At 43.4% G+C, this 22,370-nt stretch overlaps 1 protein-coding gene and 1 long non-coding RNA gene across 2 annotated transcripts in view; both read left to right on the forward strand.

The window, feature by feature from the left end:
* Positions 1 to 22,370, forward strand: part of LOC306940467 — a 560,182-nt gene that overhangs the window by 428,817 nt on the left and 108,995 nt on the right. The gene's annotated exons all lie outside the window — the stretch shown is intronic.
* The window catches only part of LOC306941492 (EH domain-containing protein 3), a 49,010-nt gene continuing 28,776 nt past the window's right edge, over positions 2,137 to 22,370 (forward strand). Inside the window, exons 1-2 of the mRNA XM_079527000.1 lie at positions 2,137 to 2,314; positions 4,248 to 4,498. Coding sequence (XP_079383126.1) covers positions 4,272 to 4,498 — 227 coding nt within the window. The 5' untranslated portion in view covers positions 2,137 to 2,314; positions 4,248 to 4,271. The remainder of the gene's footprint in view (positions 2,315 to 4,247; positions 4,499 to 22,370) is intronic.

Here is a 22,370-nt window from a genome sequence, read left to right on the forward strand (position 1 = left end):
CTATAGCGCCCCTCAAAAATGTTAAAGAAACACTGGAGAAGAGATGTGAAGGTGTTCTATATGTCACTGGTTCTCAAAGTGGGGTCCTGGGAACCCCCAGGGGTCCTTGGGGGGTTCTAGGGGGTCCCCAGCTAAATGATTTATCAATCCAGCTGGGGACTTCACGATTAAGAACAAAATGGAACCTTATCAGTCTATAACTCTGAGAGTGTATTGGAACCTTAGAGTATATATACTCTAAGATTGGAACCAAATGCAAATTGTACACTCCCAGAGTTATAGGGGGTTTGTGGACCAAACTGAGGGGGGGTCCTTCAAATTAAAAGGTTTGAGAAGAACTGCTCTATGTGACAAATGCCGGTACTCTATATTAGACGAAGGGGAAACCCTATAGCACTTTATCCTGCATAGGCTACTATTGACTTATCACTTTATCCTATTATATCCTATATATCCTTAATCCTATTGACTTATCACTTTATCCTGTATAGGCTACTATTGACTTCTCAGAGGTTTTCTTTAATAACAAGTGACACGGGTACTGTTTCTTTTTATATGTGTATTTTCTAAAGCCAGATGAAAAATGGTTCCTCCTCCTCCTCCTCATCCTGTAGAGTTGTCAGGATTGTGACATTTTTAGGCAAGGATTAATTTTCATGCAAAACTATGGTTTATTGATATTTGACGTGAGCACATTAAGCCACATTGGTGACATATACAATTAAAAATAAATATTTGTGTCATGTTCAATAATGCTTTGTGTTTTGTCTTATTTGTTTAGTGCTATGAGAAAATACTAGGACATTAAGGCTAAAATGATGACAATGAAAAAGTAATGTATTCATTCATTCATGCATTCATTCATTCATTCATTTATAGATTCAGACCTATACTGGTTGAAACATAGGCTACAGTAGTGATGCTGGGTCTTAGTAAGTTGCTCTTACATTGTACCACCGCTAGAGGGTGCCCTACTCTTCCTCATAAACAGCCCACTGGTCTGGTCCGGTGGTCCTCCATTCATTAATTAATCTCTCCTCAATCATCATCCAACATGGCGGCGCCGTAGCAGACTTGTCACTTCATCCATCCCCCCCTCCTCCTCCTCCTCCTCTAGCCCAAACATTTAGACTCTCGTAGAGGTTTTTTTCGATTCTGACGAATCTCTCAACGAGAGTCTAAACGACGAGGTCCCCTTTAAGAGGGCACGGGTTTACGTGTCTGCCTCAAAATCACTCTTACCTTGTACAAATGCAAAATCTAAAAATAGAAAAAGATTGCCCCACATGTCCGGTGGGTGTGCGGGAAACAATTACTTCCGTAGCGACCGTAGTTTTCAATAAAAAAAATATTGTAATCCACTCCGTCCATACTAAAGTCCATACTCTGTCTCGGAATCTGGCGGCCATCTTGGTTTTCTCTCCATTGTAAATGCGCAACAGAACCCTGGCCACTAGGGGCGCGGCCAATGTTCTGTTGCGCATTTACAATGGAGGAGTATGGACGGAGTGGATTAAAATATTTTTTTTATTGAAAACTACGGTCGCTACGGAAGTAATTGTTTCCCGCACACCCACCGGACATGTGGGGCAATCTTTTTCTATTTTTAGATTTTGCATTTGTACAAGGTAAGAGTGATTTTGAGGCAGACACGTAAACCCGTGCCCTCTTAAAGGGGACCTCGTCGTTTAGACTCTCGTTGAGAGATTCGTCAGAATCGAAAAAAAACCTCTACGAGAGTCTAAATGTTTGGGCTACTCCTCCTCCTCCTCCTCAGCAAGTAAGTAAAGTAACTAAGTACATTTACTCGAGTACCACCACATTTTCTCCCATCATCATCACCATCATCATCATCATCATCACCGACCGGGGTGGGGCTTTGAATGCCCACAGTTGGGCATTTCCGCCCGGCTCGGGTTTCTTTCTTTGCTCCGGCATTTAAAAACGGTCCGAGTCGAGACATCAGCTGATATAGAGGAGCATTATTCACATCGTGCTGACCGGAGCGGAGCAGAGCAGAGCGGGACTATACTGCAGTGCACACTTATTATAGGTGGTGCACCACGTCAATAACAATACATCATCACGTTTGTATTAGCTACAACGAAACCAAGAAGAAGGTAGCCTACTTTGTTTCACACTGAAGTTTAGATTGTCTGCAGCAGCAGGAGAACCAGACAGAGAGGCTGTGTTGCTGCTGTGAAAGACCCGGGCTCTGGTGCATCATTGTGGGATCCATAGTCCTCTATAGCTAAAAGGTTTCTCTCTCCCTTGGATGGATTATTCCGGCTGATCAAGAGGTATTTATTTAATAGTCCACCTTTGTTTTATACCTGGAGGTTTATTTGAATGTATAGCTTTTGTATAGTACATACGCTTTGTGAACTTAATTGTAGATAAGGCTGCTTTAGATTTAGATGTTGGATTATATGGACAATTTTGAAGAAACTGGGGGGATATGCATGGGGCCAAGGTTAGGTGAAGACAGAATGCTGTAGAGTGTATACAAAATACAGTGACATGACTGAGTGTTCTGAAAGGCTAGAATATAATCATATTAATTATGCATGATGATAATAATAATACAACATTGCATTACATCAGCAGAATTCCTTGTGATGTGGAGGTGCTGCTGTGTTTGTGTTCGGGTCGGGTAGGGTCGGACGGTCGGACCTGCTAAAAGTGGATGGTGGTGATAAGGATGTATTCGAGGAATCAGGATTCATTATTAATCAGCTGAAGGGAAACTAAACCGGTTGCTTTTTAGTGCCTGGTCTGTGTGGACAAAACACGACAACAAAGAAAGGACTGCATTGTAAGCAGCAACAACCACTAGATTTAGATTGAATAAACAGGACAAAGAATTTCAAAATAAAACCAATAACTCCTTTTACATAATGTGTATGCACATGAGAAAGCATTTCTGTTGTAGTTTAGCTTCTGCTGTTATTGATTTCATTCATGTTTGCTATTGTAAATGTATCTTAATTAATCTGGGGGATAGAAATCTACAACATTGAGAGTTGTCCTTTACTTAGTCCTATAGCAGTCCATGCAGCTGCAGCCTATGGTCAAAGTAGAAATAGGAATATCTATATCTATAGTAGCACTGTCAGTAAAACTTGGTGTTTTCAAGCCAAAGTATTGTTAGTTGTTACATCATCAACAACAACACGCAAGACAAGCAGCACTGCAGCTACCGAGGATTTTCTTATTAGTACTGTTTCTATGAATTGGATAATGGTGGAGATGGAGAAGCGTCCTGTTTTGTACTTTTAAGTTGCTTAACGGTGTCCTGCATGCAAAGATGGTGAACTGAAAATAACTGATCTAATAGCTCGTAGATCAGCTAGTTTCACTAAATTGAAAACGTTTTTGAGGTTTTTTCTTTTTATGGTTTTTTTTTGGTGCTAATGACATGACCAAAGTAGGTATCGGTTATTAATCGATTATACAAAATTATCAATTACTCTTTTTGTTTTATTATTAAAATCGTTTAATTCGAGGCACTCGGGTTGGTGGTGCAGTGGTAAAGTGGCTGGACCACAACCACCACGGAGGTTGCGGGTTCGAATCCGCCGTGGTGCGTGCGTCTTTGTCGAGCGTGTCCATACGAACAAACACGGGGGAGGGAGGCCGGGCGGGGACGGAGGAGTGTGATATTTGTCACTGCACATAATGCTACGGGCTGGGGCTGCACCTGTCAGCAGGTGCAGCCCTGTTGGACGGCTATGTCCTCCCGGTGGGGCCTCCTCACTGGTGAGTGACAACAAAGCCATGTGACCAAAAAGGGGGTATAAAAAGCAAAAATAAAGCAAAACGACAAAAAAAAATAGGTTTGATGAACCCATTTAGACCTGAGGACGATTCTACAAATGTCTAATAGACAGTTTTCTGAAAAACCCATGTTTCTATGTCAGTCGGACCTCCAGAATTATATGCATTTGGCCGCGGCCGACCCCCATCTGAAAATATGTTGTTCCAGGAACCCCTCTGAAGCAAAGATTTTAGTTAAAAACGTTTGCTCTGAAAGAATATATATATTCAAACATGTGTGCCGCATTTTCACGATTTTTCAAAAATAGCCTACAAGCTCATGAGCTTGTAGATCTGCTATTTTTCAACAGCTGAAGCATAACATAATGCTTTAAAACACCAAAAAGGTGTTCCCCCCCGCCCCAGTATGGGTTAATGATCCCTAATCTCCAAACATTGTCCCCCGGTTGGTTGGAGCAGATAAACGCGAGAGACAGCTCGGAGGTGTTCCAACCATGTTCAGCTGGCTGGGGACAGACGACCGGCGGAAGAAGGAGCCCGAGGTCTTCCAGACGGTCAGCGATGGCCTGAAGAAGCTCTACAAGACCAAGCTGCTGCCGCTGGAGGAGAGCTACAAGTTCCACGAGTTCCACTCGCCGTCGCTGGAGGACGCCGACTTCGACAACAAGCCCATGGTGCTGCTGGTGGGCCAGTACTCCACCGGCAAGACCAGCTTCATCCGGTAAGTGTTGTCGTGCGACCTGCGTGAGGCCTGCCGTTGTTTGTCCCGCTGATACCGACGTTTTTATGTTTCTACGTTCTTTTTTTTAAATGTTTTGTTTGTGGCTTTCGCCTTTATTTTATATTTTTTTATGGAGGGACAGACAGTAGGCTGACAGGAAATGGGGAGAGAGATGGGGGGGGAAGACATGCAGTAAAGGCCGTCGGGATCGGGAGTCGAACCCGCTGCGAATCCACTGCCAGGCTGGATTACTAGCCAAGGTGCCTGGACCACTGAGCCATGGCCCAGACCTTTCTCCGTTCTTTGCTTTGTCTGTTTATCTACAGTAGGGGTTCTCAACGTTTTTGGCCGGGGACCCCCGGAAATGCTTTGGCAACGTCTCGGGACCCCCGCCCCGCCCCCCTCCCGACCCCCAATATAAATTGACTGCTACAATAACCTTAAACCATTTTGGGCGGGAACCCCTTTTGGTGTTTTAAGCATTGTTATAATTTAGCTATTTAAAAATAGCAGATCTACAAGCTCATAGCGCGCCACCGAGTGGCGCGCTACGAGCTATTTTTGAAAAATCGTGAAAAAATAATTAATAATTTGGGGACCCCCTAAAATAATTTGGCGACCCCCCGAGGGGTCGCGACCCACGGGTTGAGAACCCCTGATCTACAGTAGGTGGGACAAACGCACATGTTTGTGAACCCATTGAGACCTGCGAGCCGATTGTAACAATTCCTCCTAAATCAGTGGTTCTCTAACGTTGTGAAAACACACGCAAACAAAGAGAAAACGTGCTGTATGTTGCTATTTATGTATAAGGCTACTGTAAGTATATGAAATAGGGCGTACATTAGCTCCAGCCGTAACTTGTAAATCCGATCCATTAAAGGCTTAATCCTAACCCCAACCTTAATGTGTTCCTAATAGCCTGATAATAAGCCTAACTCTTTAAACCATGAAACAAAGGTTTCTCTTCTGAGGACCAGGGCAATTGTCCTCTCAATGTCTTTTATACTATACTATAGGCTACTATACTATACACATTTGGCCCTCACAAGTACACACACGCACGCACGCACGCACGCACGCGCGTGCACACACACACACACACACACACACACACACACACACACACACACACACACACACACACACACACACACACACACACATACACACACACACTAGAGAGAGAGGGACTGACACACCCTAACAGATAAGAGCTTTCTGCCTGGACTCAACAACAGAAGCCTCATTGATTGGAGGGGAATATAATGGACTATAGGACACAGAGACAAACATAGGACGATAGGATAGGGTATAGGATTAGAGATGAAGAATGCCAGCACTCATTGTATGTCCTTTTACATGATTTTATTTACCTCTGACTGAGACTGAAAAACGGACGCGTTTCGGCCTGTATGGCCTTCCTCAGCGTTTGACAAACGCTGAGGAAGGCCATACAGGCCGAAACGCGTCCGTTTTTTTTGCTGTGACGTTGGAATGTCTGTTTGTAAGTAAGCACCCCTTGGAAATAAATCTACTACACCCGAAGTTCCACACTAATATCTACGCAGTGATATTAGTCTGACTCTGGCAATGCCAGCCTAGGCTAGGCTAGGATAGGATAGGACAGGACTTCTCAACGGCGTGGGTGGCACCCTAACGGTACGTTTTAACAGCGGGCGAGCATCGCCCAATCGCCCAGTATCGCCCCGAAAAGATGACTTATTTGTATCTTTTCGGGGGACGTTGCTCCGCCCACTTTTCGACCATCGCCTGTTCGCCTGTTATCGCCGGTAGTCGCCGGGTCCCATACAGACAAATGCACTTCCGGAAAATTAAAAAAATATATGAACAGGGGTGACCCCTGAGCCCAAAATGTTGGAGACCACTGGGATAGTAAGTAGCCTTGCCGAGCCATGAGGCCCATAGGGCAGGAGCCTATCTCCTGTTTCTGTAGCGTGAGGCAGCTTGATGTACAAGTACACCCCCTGGACATGACGCTAGTATATCGCAGGGATACCACTGGGTATAGGATAGGATATGAAATAACAGTATTCATTTAACATTTATATTGATTGTACCTAGAGTACAATTTCATTCTGTACATACATGAACTGAAGACCAAAATAAAACATTGAAAGTGAAGTGAAGAGTAACATCAAAATGTGGTGATGTTGTTTTTAGTCACTGCTCCTACAGTATATACTCTTACTCTCTGGAAGTGCATTATAAACATGCTTACTTATATAATGCATTACGAACTGCTAACACATTATGAATCAGTTCATAATGTTTCAATACCTTTTTGCAAGGATTAGCGTGAGTCAACCTCATATAGGCCTACAAGTACACCCCCTGGACATGACGCTAGATCAAGTTGTTGCAAACGAAAGGTTTTAGTGAATAAAATGAGTTAACATTCAACATATAAGATTAGCTTTTAACCCATTTTGGGCGGGAACCCCTTTTGGTGTTTTAAACATTATGTTATCATTTAGCTATTGAAAAATAGCAGATCTACAAGCTCATAGCGGTGGCGCGCTACGAGCTTGTAGGTCTGCTATTTTTGAAAAATCTTGAAAATGTAGCGCAAATCTTTGAATATTCTTTCAGAGCGAACATTTTCTATCTATCTATCTATCTATCGATCTATCGATCGTATTGAGACTTGGTGGACTTGGGGATGGAGGTGGGTTGCTCGTTGCATGCTGTAAACAGAATGACAGGGTCACAGGCAGTGGTATATCTAAAGGCCAGAGTCCAATCAGCCTGATTGGCTGATTGCATTATAGGCAGGCTGGCTGGAAGTGCTCACACGTCAAGCTGTGAATGGCAGGATGTTTGTCAGGCATCCCCAGCAATAAAGATGAAAGTGTGTGTGTGTGTGTGTGTGTGTGTGTGTGTGAGAGAGAGAGAGAGAGAGAGAGAGAGAGAGAGAGAGAGAGAGAGAGAGAGAGAGAGAGAGATCTTCCTGATTGGGACTTAGAGCTTAGATGCTTAGAGCTACAATACGTTGTGGAGAGACTTACCCCCAATCCAGCCTTTGATGTTGTGTACTTGTAGATCTGCTGTTTTCACTAGTTTTGGTCCCCTCTTTTTGGGTCTCGAGCTGAAAAGTTTTGGAACCACTGATCTGACCAACCACAACTCTACTATGCTGGTTATTGCTATACATAAATAATTATAGCCTATGCCTTATTTCATCCCATCATGCCATCTTTCTTTTTGAATCTGGGACTCAAGCTAAATAAAATCCTCTTAAAGCACGTGACCCGGGCACTGGGGCTCATTAAAACGTGCTCTTTTTGTGTGGGAAACCCTTGCTTGGATCCTTCCCTGACCCCGCGGCCTACTGTATAAGAACCCCGGTCTTTCCTCGACGGCTCATTATTCTCGTCAAAGAGTTCCTACTAGTACGCCAAACAGCTGCTGTCGTCTCGTCAGGCCCTCCACTTTTGTTTACGTTGCTGCTTTTAGAGGCGCATCCGCACCATTTACCACAATCCTTAAATCATTTGGTTGGGTTCTTTCTGGGTGTTTCTGTTAGCGTTCCGTCAGTTTCATTTATACTAGGGTCCTTTTAGTAAGAGAAATCTATGCAAATCTGGGAACTAAATCGTTACCAAGAAATTTCTTCACCAATGTGTTTCTAAAGGTGTCTAATAACATATACTAAAAGTTTGAAATTCAACTCTTGTGGGAAATTGAGTTATTAGCATAATATGCATAATATGCCCATAACATCCTATATAAGGCAAAAAAGTCCAAATGTCATCATTCTTTAAGTAACATGTGACATATGAAACTAGGGTGTTTGCATGATTCTGAATCCATTCCAAGCATTAGTTTTGCACAAAAAACACTCCTTGGGAGGAAAACGGCCACACAAACGTGATGAGGTCAGCACATTTGGTCAAGTGGATATGGCCTAATTTAGCCCAAGGAGTGTTTTTTGTGCAAAACCAATGCTTGGAATGGATTCAGAATCATGCAATCACCCTAGTTTCATATGTCACATGCTACTTAAAGAATTATGAAATTTGGACTTTTTTGCCTTATATAGGATGTTATGGGCATATTATGCATATTATGCTAATAACTCAATTTCCCACGGGAGTTGAATTTCAAACTTTTAGTACATGTTATTAGACACCTTTAGAAACACATTGGTGAAGAAATTTCTTGGTAACGATTTAGTTCCCAGATTTGTCAAATACCTGATAAAATGCCCTTCCTTACTAGGATCCCACTCCTTAACCCATTTTGGGGCGGGAACCCCTTTTGGTGTTTTAAAGCATTATGTTATACTTTAGCTATTTTTAAAAAATCGTAAAAAATGTGGCACAAATCTTTGAATATATTCTTTCAGAGCGAACGTTTTCAACTCAAATCTTTGCTGCTGGGAGGTCCCTGGAACAACATATTTTCAGATGGGGGTCGGCGGCCACTCTGAGAGTGTACAAATGGAACCTACTAAATGGGCCCTCACAGGTCTTTAACTCTGAGAGTGTACAAATGGAACCTACTAAATGGGCCCTCACAGGTCTTTAACTCTGAGAGTGTACAAATGGAACCTACTAAATGGACCCTCACGGGTCTCTAACTCTGAGTCTGAGAGTGTACAAATGGAACCTAAATGGACCCTCACAGGTCTTTAACTCTGAGAGTGTACAAATGGAACCTAAATGGGCCCTCACGGGTCTCTAACTCTGAGAGTGTACAAATGGAACCTAAATGGGCCCTCACAGGTCTTTAACTCTGAGAGTGTACAAATGGAACCTAAATGGACCCTCACAGGTCTTTAACTCTGAGAGTGTACAAATGGAACCTAAATGGAACCTTATGGGTCTTTAACTCTGAGAGTGTACAAATGGAACCTAAATGGACCCGTATGGGTCTTTAACTCTGAGAGTGTACAAATGGAACCTAAATGGACCCTCACGGGTCTTTAACTCTGAGAGTGTACAAATGGAACCCAAATGGACCCTCACGGGTCTTTAACTCTGAGAGTGTACAAATGGAACCCAAATGGACCCTCACGGGTCTTTAACTCTGAGAGTGTACAAATGGAACCCAAATGGACCCTCACGGGTCTCTAACTCTGAGAGTGTACAAATGGAACCTAAATGGACCCTCACAGGTCTTTAACTCTGAGAGTGTACAAATGGAACCTAAATGGACACTCACAGGTCTTTAACTCTGAGAGTGTACAAATGGAACCTAAATGGACACTCACAGGTCTTTAACTCTGAGAGTGTACAAATGGAACCTAAATGGAACCTTATGGGTCTTTAACTCTGAGAGTGTACAAATGGAACCTAAATGGACCCGTATGGGTCTTTAACTCTGAGAGTGTACAAATGGAACCTAAATGGACCCTCACAGGTCTTTAACTCTGAGAGTGTACAAATGGAACCCAAATGGACCCTCACAGGTCTTTAACTCTGAGAGTGTACAAATGGAACCCAAATGGACCCTCACGGGTCTTTAACTCTGAGAGTGTACAAATGGAACCCAAATGGACCCTCACGGGTCTTTAACTCTGAGAGTGTACAAATGGAACCCAAATGGACCCTCACGGGTCTCTAACTCTGAGAGTGTACAAATGGAACCTAAATGGACCCTCACAGGTCTTTAACTCTGAGAGTGTACAAATGGAACCTAAATGGACACTCACAGGTCTTTAACTCTGAGAGTGTACAAATGGAACCTAAATGGACCCTTATGGGTCTTTAACTCTGAGAGTGTACAAATGGAACCTAAATGGACCCTCACAGGTCTTTAACTCTGAGAGTGTACAAATGGAACCCAAATGGACCCTCACGGGTCTTTAACTCTGAGAGTGTACAAATGGAACCTAAATGGACCCTCACAGGTCTTTAACTCTGAGAGTGTACAAATGGAACCTAAATGGACCCTCACAGGTCGTTAACTCTGAGAGTGTACAAATGGAACCTAAATGGACCCTTATGGGTCTTTAACTCTGAGAGTGTACAAATGGAACCTAAATGGACCCTCACAGGTCTCTAACTCTGAGAGTGTACAAATGGAACCTAAATGGACCCTCACAGGTCTTTAACTCTGAGAGTGTACAAATGGAACCTAAATGGACCCTCACAGGTCTTTAACTCTGAGAGTGTACAAATGGAACCTAAATGGACCCTCACAGGTCTTTAACTCTGAGAGTGTACAAATGGAACCTAAATGGACCATCACATGTCTTTAACTCTGAGAGTGTACAAATGGAGCCTAAATGGACCCTTACGGTTCCAGTTGTATGCTCTCAGAGTTACGGTGGTCCTTGAAATTAAAAAAGGTATGAGAACCACCAGTATTGTAATTGTATAGCAGACAGGGACGTCGCTGACGATTTGGTTGCCCTACTCGCATATATTTGTGCTATCGGCTTCTTTCGCCGCTTGTGAGGACACACACATGGGCGTGCGTTGTTACGTGGCGGAGCCGCGGAGAAATTTGTTATTTTGAGGGTCGGCTTGTCGCTTTTTGCCACATTTGGTTGCCCCCCTCGGCGTGTTGCCGTACGTGCAGTGCGTATTGCGCGTATATGTAGTGACGGAGCAGACCGTGAAGTCCAGATATCCGCTCTGACAGTGATATAAAACCGGTTCCGGAAAACAGTTCCAAAATGTACTATAACCGATTCCTGGTTCCTCCATGTCGGATCCGGTTCCTTCAGTTCCGGATCCCAACCCTGTGAACCTTGTAATGGCAGCTTTCGATATTACTATTAGTAAGTAAGTAAACAACATCAGGAAGAAGCAGGACTCAACCATCAGGATTCGAACTCCATTATTTTATTGTATATGTCATCACACCAGAGAGAGACTAATGTCTCCCTCCAGAGCTTCCCCCAGCACTCCCCACACACATGTCCCACACATATTTTATACTTTCAGGAGTGTACAGAGTTTCAGGAGTAACAAGAGATGGTCATTCCTTAAATGGACTCTATTCTATAGTTAACTCACACAGTTTGAAATAGGTTTAGATGAGTCGGCAGTCTCTAATGAGTTTGTCAGTGAAGAACAGGTGGTAATTAGAGTGTTAAGTATCATCTACTACATCTGTGTACATCTACATTAAATTAATCAATACCATAGTGTTTATATGCATTTTCGCCACCACAACCTTCGGTCTTATGTGACAGAGACTGTCACCGTTGGCACCGTCTCTCTGCTTAGAGCAGTGGTTCGCTAAACTCCTCTGGTCGAAACCCAAAAAAGAGATTAGATGTTTGCCTGGGACCCAAACTAGTGAAAATAGCAGATCTACAAGCTCAGTTCTGGTTAGATGCTATGCTATCTGCACAATTAAAGGGGAATTTCTCCCTAATCCTTTTTTTTACAAAAGTAAGTTGATTGACCAAAAACTAATATTTAAAAAAAAAAAAATATATATAGGAGAGCTGAAGCTGGAGCTGGTCCTTCAGCTGCTTCTGGAGGGGTCTAACGCTAGAACTCCTATTCAATCGCGCAATTATTTTTTGTTTACATCTGTTCTAGATGATGTGACAGCAATGCATTGTTGACACTACACTCTTCCTGGTCTACGTGAGCTGATGTTAGACCCCTCCAGGAGCAGCTCCAGCTCCAGCTTCAGCTCCCCGATATCTTTATTTTATTTATTTTTTAAATTTGGTCAATATACATAATTATCAACTTACTTTTGTAAAAAAAAAAAAAGGGTTAGGGAGAAATCCCCCTTTAAGATGGAGTCCTGTGCCACCTTGAAATGGGCTCTGAAGCTGCAAATCGCTGGGCTCACCGATTTACTGGTTCCAACAGACCCTCGGCTCTCAAAGTGTTACCCCCTGTACAGTCTGACTGTACCAGCGTCCAAGCAGACAGACAGTTTTTACTTAGCAACAGACACAGACTTGTGGACTATAGCAGCAGTAAACCTGTCAGTGTCCATTTATCATCCCTCAGCGAGTGTATTCTTTACACTCTCAGAGTTCAATTATGTGTAAGCGATGTGTTTTCTGTTGCAGTAAGTGTTAAAAAATATAGACGCCTCATTGGTCGCTGCAGTTCGTTGGAGCGACCCGTCTCCAACGGGAGGAGGACATCAAGCGGAATCCTGAAGGCACGTGCTGCAGGGAAAGAGGGAGTCGTGCCTCTGATTGGCCTACCGAACGTCCCCTTCCGTTCTTCCGTTTTGCTTCGCAAAGGAATCTCGGGAAAGCTATGGCCAATATCGCCTCCGTTGTCTCCATGTTGCCTTCCGTTGAGATGCAGACGCCCCAGAGCCGGAAGTGGCGTCTATACCGTTATATGTCTATGGTGCTGACAGTTCAGAACATTTATTCACTAACATACCACAGAAATACAACTCCCAAGATCATACAGAGGACAGCTAACACTCTGGTTACAAACCGGCAAGGAGAGAACCATAGAGTTCTAAAGGATAACTGCCCCACCCCCTGCTATTCATTCCAATGGAAGTTGGTCTACTTCCGCATTTCTTCGTGCTCAATGTTAAACCCCAGCTGCACAGGGTTTCCTCGTCATAATCTTTTTTAGGATTTCACTGAGAACACACGGGGCCCTATTTTTGCCAATGCCTTACCCCTTATCCCATAAAATTTCCGAAAAACATAAATAAATTGTTCAACTAGACATTCTACATTGACACGTTGTGAGCTTGTAGATCGGCTATTTGAACTATTACAAAAAAAGTGACAGAAATAGGGCCCACAGAGTGCCACACACTGCTGCCCAGAGGAGCCCAATTTCTGAGCTCATGCAGGGCTGTGTGATGTAATGTACAGTACGGTAATGGGCCCTGAGGCGCGCGCGCACGCACGCACGCACGCACGCACGCACGCACGCACGCACGCACGCACGCACACAGGAAGCTGTGGGAATTCTGTCCCTTCACCACGTTGACACCATGTCCCCTCTGTGGCCATGCCGAGGCCAAGACTTTAGTTTTATAGTGGTAAGAAGTCCACACCACAGGAAGGAGGGGGGGGGGGGGGGTCGTCTGACAACAACCAAGAACATGAGAAAACCTCTCCTTGACCAGTTTGATGTGCCGTTCTTGCTTTTTGTACCCTTTTGGCCTAATTTGTCACAGTGTACTTTAAAACGTGTTCTACCACGAACATTGATTTACCACATGAACCCTAAGCGTCTCCCTCTATATATTGGGCAGATCTACAAGCTACGGCTATTTTTGTCAAGGAGGTGTAAGGGTGGGGGGGGGGGGGGCAGTTATTGTTAATAACCGTCTTCCACTGAACACAACAAAGCTTGCTTTTGTTTTATCGTTTTTATCTTTATTTGTTTTAGTGTTTTAAATCACAGTTTTTAGCGAGTGTTCTCTTTGCGCCTATACCTTTGATTGATTGAAACCTTTATTTCAGGAGAATCCAATTGAGACCAGGGTCTCTTTTTCAATGGCGCCCATACAAACAAGAACATTTACATTTTACATACATGACATGGACACACAGTACAACAAATATATAATACACAAGCACATACACACAGAAACAAAACCTTGTAACCAAATGTTACAGAAAGCAGGTGCATATGCCTTCCTCTAGTGTGAGGTCAGTTAAGAGTCTCTTAAAAGTAGTAAACGAAACAAAAACATTCAACTTCAATTTGTTTTGACAACCATTCCATAAATGTGGAGCATACACCCTGAAGGCAGTATCTCCCAATTTATGCAGGCTACACCTACATGTACCATGAACACATGTGACGTATCATGGGTGAATGAATGGTGACTGTATCCTTGAACAGAACACTAAGCCCATAAAAATGAAACACTTCAAGCTATCAAACAAATATGCACTTACTACGTGACATGCTCAATGACATTCTGAACATTTGTGGCCAAGGAAAACAAACGTTAAGGAGCCAAACGGGATTGTCTGCATCGTAGCCATATCTTAGTCCACCTTTCCTGTCTCTCTCTGATTGCTGTTGCTGTTAAGGCAGAAATGCCACACACTACAACACTAGCCTACAACCTTAGAAACGTTTGGATAAATATAACAAATCACGTCACGATGTTGTTCCACCTACATGCGTTCCTATAGGCCCGTAGTGGGTTACCTGTTCTCAGGCATACTCACTGAGTTGGCAGAGTTTTTGAAGCACCGCTCCAATGACGCGTGTCCCTATGTCCCTATGTATGTCGGTTTGGGGCAGCAACAGCTGCAATACCGCTAGGTGACCTATACCTTCAAGTGGCGCTGTTGAGCTTCACATATGTGCACTATAACATTTACAATAGCACAGTACAGTGACTGAGTACAGTACAGTATCGTGTACATTACAGACTACTGTACAGTACCCACCACAAAAGTATAGTTGCATAACGGGTCCATTTGGTTCCATTTGTACACTCTCAGGGCAGTATTATGCGTGTCTTAAGTACCAGGTCTTATTACTTAACTTAAGACCTGGAGGCGTGATCAATGCCATTTGGCTATTCTGAGTGGCCAAACAGCATTGACCACGCCTCCAGGTCTTAAGTTAAGTCATAAGACCTGGTACTTAAGACACGCATAATACTGCCCTCAGAGTTAAATTAACAATTTTACAATATAAATTGGGGGTCCAAGAGATAGAAATGCCATTACATGGGGGTCCGTAGACTAATGCATGATTGCATGTCACACTGGGGGGTCCTTGAAATTAAACGTGTTGACGTTTAAAACGTCTCTTATGGGGTCCCTGGCATATCTCTTCAAATGGGGGTCTGCGGGCTAATCAGTGTCAATTTGGGGGTCCTTGACATGAAAACGTTTGGGAACCACTGCTGTAAATAACCTTTTCATCCACGGCACCCCTATTGCATCGTTACTTTATAGCATTTTGTCATATTAATGGTACGTAAATATGTAAATATTAATAATAGTAATATATACAGTATGCCACGAGGGAAACTGGAGAGCATATTTGTTTCCATTAGGACGGACTTAAAATCACTTTTATACCCATGGTGTTTAACCACTTGAACCCCAGCTTTCCTATTCTGGGGGGGGGGGGGGGGGGGGATAAAAAATAGCAGATCTACAAGCTCACGACGCGTCGGTGTACTTCTAGGCTGAAAGAGAACGCACACAAGTACAGTTTAAGTCGGGTCCTTTTTACTATGTATAATGGAGAGCCTTAAGTGATTAAACTGAGGTGACATTGATACATTCCAAATATTATCAAAGTATTCTGAGGCGCCCACTTTGAGAAGCCCTATATGCACATACTTCACATACTGTACACATACTGTGATATGCAGTAGGACTTCACGTAGGGACTTTCTTTTTTTTTTAAGATTTATTTTTGTGCTTTTTCTGCCTTTATTGATAGGTTGAAAGTAGACTATTATTATTATGAAATAGTTTTTATTGGTTTTTCTACACACAAGACATAGCAACATACATATATACACCACTAGACTACACATAAGCATACAATACATTAAGAACGCCGAATTAGGTTGAAAGTAGACTGACAGGAAATGGGGAGAGAGAGATGGGGGAAGACACACGGCAAAGGCCGTCGGGATCGGGAGTCAGCAGCTGTAGGTGCCCAGACGGTTGAGCTAAACCGTCCGGGCCATGTAGGGACTTTCTAAGCCAATGGTTATCACTCTTTTTCATGTCAAGGACCCCCAAAATGATCTGTATTTGGCTGCCGACGCCCCATCTCCAAAATATTGAGTGCCAGCTAGCAAGGGACCCCCAGAAGCAAGGATGTCAGTTGTGGAAAATGTTAGCGCAAAAACAATCATTATTATTATTATTATTATTCAAATGTTGCCCAAATAATGTTCATGATTCTTCAGGGATAGCAGATCTAGAAACTACTTGATGACGAAATTGAGTGAAATAATATAGAACGCACTTCATTTGGACATGGGATTGTCTCTTCACCAGCTCAGGGGGGGCTAATGGTCGGATAGAGTGCTTCTGGCATGCGATGGTAACAACTCTGTGTGTGTGTGTGTGTGTGTGTGTGTGTGTGTGTGTGTGTGTGTGTGTGTGTGTGTGTGTGTGTGTGTGTGTGTGTGTGTGTGTGTGTGTGTGTGTGTGTGTGTGTGTGTGTGTGTGTGTGTGTGTGTGTGTGTGTGTGTGTGTGTGTGTGTCACAGAGACACACTAACAGCTGGGTGTTGGACCTCTTTTGAACTATGTGACTGATGCTAATGAGTCCCCTCTCCAGCACGCGTGCATGTGTGTACACACACACACACACACACACACACACACACACACACACACACACACACACACACACACACACACACACACACACACACACACACACACACACACACACACACACACACACACACAATGTGTAGTGGTTGAGGCCCACATTATGCTGGGCTTGTTGCTAGTAACTTCCCATGCCTTCTATAAGCTATGCATCCTCTCTCTCTCTCTCTCTCTCTCTCTCTCTTTTTGATTGATTGATTGATTGAAGAATTTATTAACAGTTTGCAGAATTACAGTACATTTCAAGCACAAACTCAATACAAAGGCTGTTAACTGTGAGTGGACGACCCAATTAAGCATTACACTTGTTTCCAACAGGGTCCACCATGTTCAAATCATCAAAACATTTAGAGACGTACAAATAGACACTTCTATAGACAGAACAGGAATTCATCAAAAAGGAGGTAAAAAGGGAAAAGAAATATATACAGTGAGGGGAAAGAAGGGGGGGGCGGGGGGGGGATTCAGATTTTACGGGGGCCAGTTTCGAATTGCAGCCATCCGTAGGTGCCCTTTGAGAGCGGTTTTGAAGGAGTCAAGGGATTCGCATGTCTTAATGACAGTTGGTAGGGCGTTCCACATTTTGGTGGCATAGGAGCGAAAAGAATTTAGACCCTTGTTTGTGCCGAATCTGGGTTGTACATGGTTCGTTGCACTCCCTCTGGTGTTGTGGGTGTGGACTTCGTTAACATTAAGGAAGTATCTAGACAGGTACATGGGTATCTTGGTGGTGTATCGAATCTTGTGGACCAGACCCATTGCAAGATGCTGTACTCTGTCGTCGACCCTAAGCCATTCCAGCCTGTCGAAGTGGGCAGGGGTGAGGTGGGTTCGGGGGGCTAGATCAAGTAGGAGCCTGACCAGTTTGTTTTGGGAAGTCTGGAGCCTGGTTTTAAGGGCCTTTGAGGTGCTGTGGTACCAGGAGGTGCATGCATAGTCAAAGAAACCCTGTACAAGGGCTCCTGTTAAGGTCTTCAAGGTGTTTTTGTTGACCAGTGAGGAGATCCTGTAGAGGAATCTTGTTCTATGGTTGACTTTTTTGATTACGTTGGTGGCCATTTTATCACCGGAAAGATTAGCCTCCAGGATGGAACCTAGGTAGGTAATTTCATCTTTACGTGTGATAACATTGTCACCCACTTTAACCAAGAAGCCATTTGCCTTGCTGAGATTACTAATAGAGCCAAAGAGAATGGATTCAGTTTTTCCCAGGTGTAAAGATAGTTTGTTATCAGCGAGCCAGGTGCAGATTCTACCGAGTTCAGAGCTGAGGGCATTTTCAACCTGCAGTTTGTCCTTGTCCGAGACCAGCAGTGCTGAGTCATCTGCGAACAGGAACAAGTTGCAGTCACAGGCTGAAGTCATGTCGTTTACATATATTAGGAACAGTAGAGGCCCTAGTATGCTTCCTTGTGGAACGCCACAGCTCACTGGGAGGGGGGGGGACAGTGTTCCGTTCACTTCCACCATCTGTTCTCTCCCCTCCAGGTAGGATTGCATCCAGCTCACTGATGTGCTATCGAAACCAATTGCTTTTAGCTTGTTAACCAGTATGGAGTGGTTCACGGTGTCAAAAGCCTTTTGGAGGTCCAGCATGACCATGCCGCAGTATTTGCCAGCGTCCACCTCTTGTTTGATGTGGTCTCTCTCTCTCTCTCTCTCTCTCTCTCTCTCTCTCTCTCTCTCTCTCTCTCTCTCTCTCTCTCTCTCTCTCTCTCTCTCTCTCTCTCTCTCTCTCTCTCTCTCTCTCTCTCTCTCTCTCTCTGTATAAAATGGTCTCTGTCGGGTGGAAACCTCATCTCTCCCAAACTGTGTTTCTAGTAGTAGCAGATCTACAAGCTGCTCTGCTACTCTTGATGCTTTTGTGTGACGTCGTAGAGCAGTGGTTTTCAACCCTTTTCATATCCGGGCCCGTTATTTATTTGGCATTTGAGCCACGGACCAGCATGTGATGAGATTTTGCCATGCAGACCCAAAACGTAGAATATTGTGTTGCCGTTGGATACCATTTTGTCCACAATGCCATGCTGTATTGATGTTTGGTACCATACGAGAACAGGCACACATTGATCAAAATTGTGTAGACTTCTTGTGAATTAAGTAATGCAGATGTTGCATATAGCGTATAAAATGAATTTAATGAATTTATTCATTAATTTTACGCTATCAAGAGTTAACGATCTATAAGGGTCCATTTGGTTACCAACTCTCCATCATTTAGCTGGAGACCACTGTTTGAAAACCACTGCTGTAGTGCAAGTAGGTTGTACATTTAAAGGAGCATTCAGTGATTTGGGTGATTTGGAGGGAAAAAAACGGTCCGTCCCGGTAACAAGATGTATGCACACGCTCTACACTGTGGGGACACGCAACAGGCCAACAGCACGTGCACCTAGGCCCACCCCGCTCGATCCTGATTGGAGAAAGGCCCCTCTATCCTGATTGGATGAAGGCTTTGTCACCCACCACCAAAACCGAAACTAGGGTTTTTGACCCCTGCAGTTAACTGGGGACAGGGAGGAACTCCTTATATGGTCAGCACACTCTATAGTAGGGAGGATTATCACAAAAAAAGAGAAAAAAAAGTGATATTTGAATTAAGTGAAATCACTGAATATAACTTTAAACACAAAAAGTTAAAATGATGGTGTTAAGAGGTTTCTGCCCCTCTCTCTCTCTCTCTCCTCACTCCTTCTCAACCTCTCTCGCCCCCGGTGACATTGTGACAGGCCGATGCAGAATGCATGAAATGCTGCGTGTCCTTGAGTCAGAGCTGCATGCCGTCATATAACTCACTTTTCGCCAATGGTCTAAAGTAACTAAGTACATATACTCAAGTACTGTACTTAACCCATTTAGACCTGACGTTGAATTGAATTGAAGGACCCCAAATATATATGACATTGGCCGCCGACCCCCCATCTGAAAATATGTTGTTCCAGGGACCCTCCAAGTAGCAAGGATTTTAGTTAAAAACTTGCTCTGAAAGAATATATATTCATTCATGATTTCAGGCACATTTTCTCGATTTTTCAAAAAATAGCAGACCTACAAGTTCATAGCGCGGCACTCGGTGCCGCACTATGAGCTTGTAGATCTGCTATTTTTCAACAGCTAAAGCATAACATAATGCTTAAAACACCAAAAGGGGTTCCCGCCCAAAATGGGTTAAGTAGCCTATACAATTTTGAGGTATTTTTACTTTCACATTTCAGTACTTTTACTTCTGCTCCACTACATCTCAGAAGCAAATATTGTACTTTTACTCCACTACAGTATTGGAAAACTTTAGTTACCATAGTTACTTACTGTACTGTAGATCTCGATTATTATTGCAAAACATACATTAACCACTTCAGCCCTACTGTATATACCGGTACATTTTGGCCAAAATCTTTTCAAAAGATTTTTAGACCCTTTGAAACCTTGAAATGGGACATTCTGCATAATGAGTACTTTCTACTCTTGGTACTTTAAGTACATTTTTACTCAAGTACATTTTGAATTCCGGACTTTTACTTGTAAGGGTGCACTCACACGGTTAATGCAATTCTCTGTGCTCGTTGGGTGTTGTGTCATGGCCACCCAGCGGCCCAATGCATTTCCAATGGAGGTCACATGGTTTGACCCAACATTGTGTTGTGTGAGGGGGAGGGGCGCAGTCGTGCGCCCCTCCCCCTCACACAACACCATGACACAACACCCAACGAGCACAGAGAATTGCATGAAAGGTGTGAGCTCAGCCTAAGGCCTCACTCAGACCTTTACTGCATTGCTGTATGCTTGTTGGATGAATGTTGTGTAGTGTCATGGCCGCCCCAATGCATTTCCAATGGAAGTCACATGGTTTGTAGTCCACATTTTGGACTACAAGCTGTTGTATGGCTTTCGGCTGTGTTTCGACTGCGCCCCTCCCCCTCATACAACACAAATGTTGTGTCAAACCATGTGACTCCCATTGGAAATGCATTGGGGCGGCCATGACACTACACAACATTCATCCAACAAGCATACAGCAATGCAGTAAAGGTCTGAGTGAGGCCTAACGGAGGAGTTCTACATTGCAGTGTTGATACTTTTATTTAAGCAAAACAACTGAGTACTTTTTGACAGACTGACTTTTGGCCAGGACAGCGTTTCTCTGCATCATCGTGCTGTGACCTCATCGCTTATCTCCGACCTACTCTCTATGTCCGACCTACATAGATCATGCTACAGTGTTGCACTAAAGCGGTGATTCTCAACCAGTGGTCCTTGAGGGGATTCCAGATGGTCCCCAGCTAAATGATGGTAGTTGTTAACAAAATATATAGATCTTTAACTCTCAAGAGTTACATTATTGTTAAACATCTGCATTACTTCATTTTACAAGGAGTCTACATACTATAGAGGGTATGTATGCATAAAGTGAATGGCAAAATAGAGTGTCAAATCGAGTGGCAAAGTGAGTGACAAAGTGAGTGACAAAGTGAGTGACAAAGTGAAGTTGTTTAAATAGAAGCAATCAAATAGGACCTTTCTTTTTGGATGTACAGTATGGGCTGTCAAGGCCAGAAAGTAGTTTTTTGCCACTCAGTAGGCGTTCGGCAGCAGTGGCCGAACGGTTTGCGGAGCGGTCTTGATACCGGAAGGTCGCCAGTTCGTGTCCCCGGACCGGCACGTTAAAATTACCACCGCTGAAGTGCCCTTGAGCAAGGCATTGAACCACTACCATGAAATGTTCTATGAGCAGGGCCTGGCTGTAAACGAGTATCTGATGCTTAGTCCAGTTACCCTGGGTAAATATAGTAACTTTGCTTTGCTTTGCTTTCCCGCATAACTTCCGGGTATGATGATGATGATGTCACGCGCATACCCTCTATTACAGGGGTTCTCAACGTTTTTGGCCGGGGTCCCCCGAAAATGCTTTGGCAACGTCTCGGGACCCCCCCATTGTTATAATTTAGCTATTTAAAAATAGCAGATCTACAAGCTCATAGCGCGCCACCGAGTGGCGCGCTACGAGCTTGTAGGTCTGCTATTTTTGAAAAATCGTGAAAAATAAAATAAAATAAAAAAAAATATATATATTTTTTTTGGAAAATTATTTGGGGACCCCCTAAAATAATTTGGCGACCCCCCGAGGGGTCGCGGCCCATGGGTTGAGAACCCCTGCTCTATTAGAGAATGTAGAAGAGTTGTTTGATTAAAACCTGTTATCTCTCCTTACGGTTCCACACCATACTGCATGGAAGCATTGTGGACAAAATCCAATGACAACAAAATATTCAACGTTTTGGGTCTGAGAGGCTGTTTACTGTCATAAAATGACAAATAAATAATGGACCTTGATATGGAAAGGGTTGAAAAACACTGCACTAAAGTGTCACACTACAGCTGCTTTTGAATTTGAATCTTGAGATTAGGGATGGGAATTATCGATGAATGCATTAATAGTTAATTGATACGTTTTGATAAGCTTATCGATTGATCAACCGGTCAGCGTTTAAAAAAAGAAATGGGAGAATCTTAATTTCCCTCAATGTCTGACATAAAAATCTGCACTTTGCTGATATACAGAAATAATACAAAAGGGATATTATATTCCTTAATCAAATAGTTATTTGACTATTTGCGA

The sequence above is a fragment of the Electrona antarctica genome (assembly GCF_951216825.1).
Source record: "Electrona antarctica genome assembly, chromosome: 17".
NCBI lineage: Eukaryota > Metazoa > Chordata > Actinopteri > Myctophiformes > Myctophidae > Electrona > Electrona antarctica.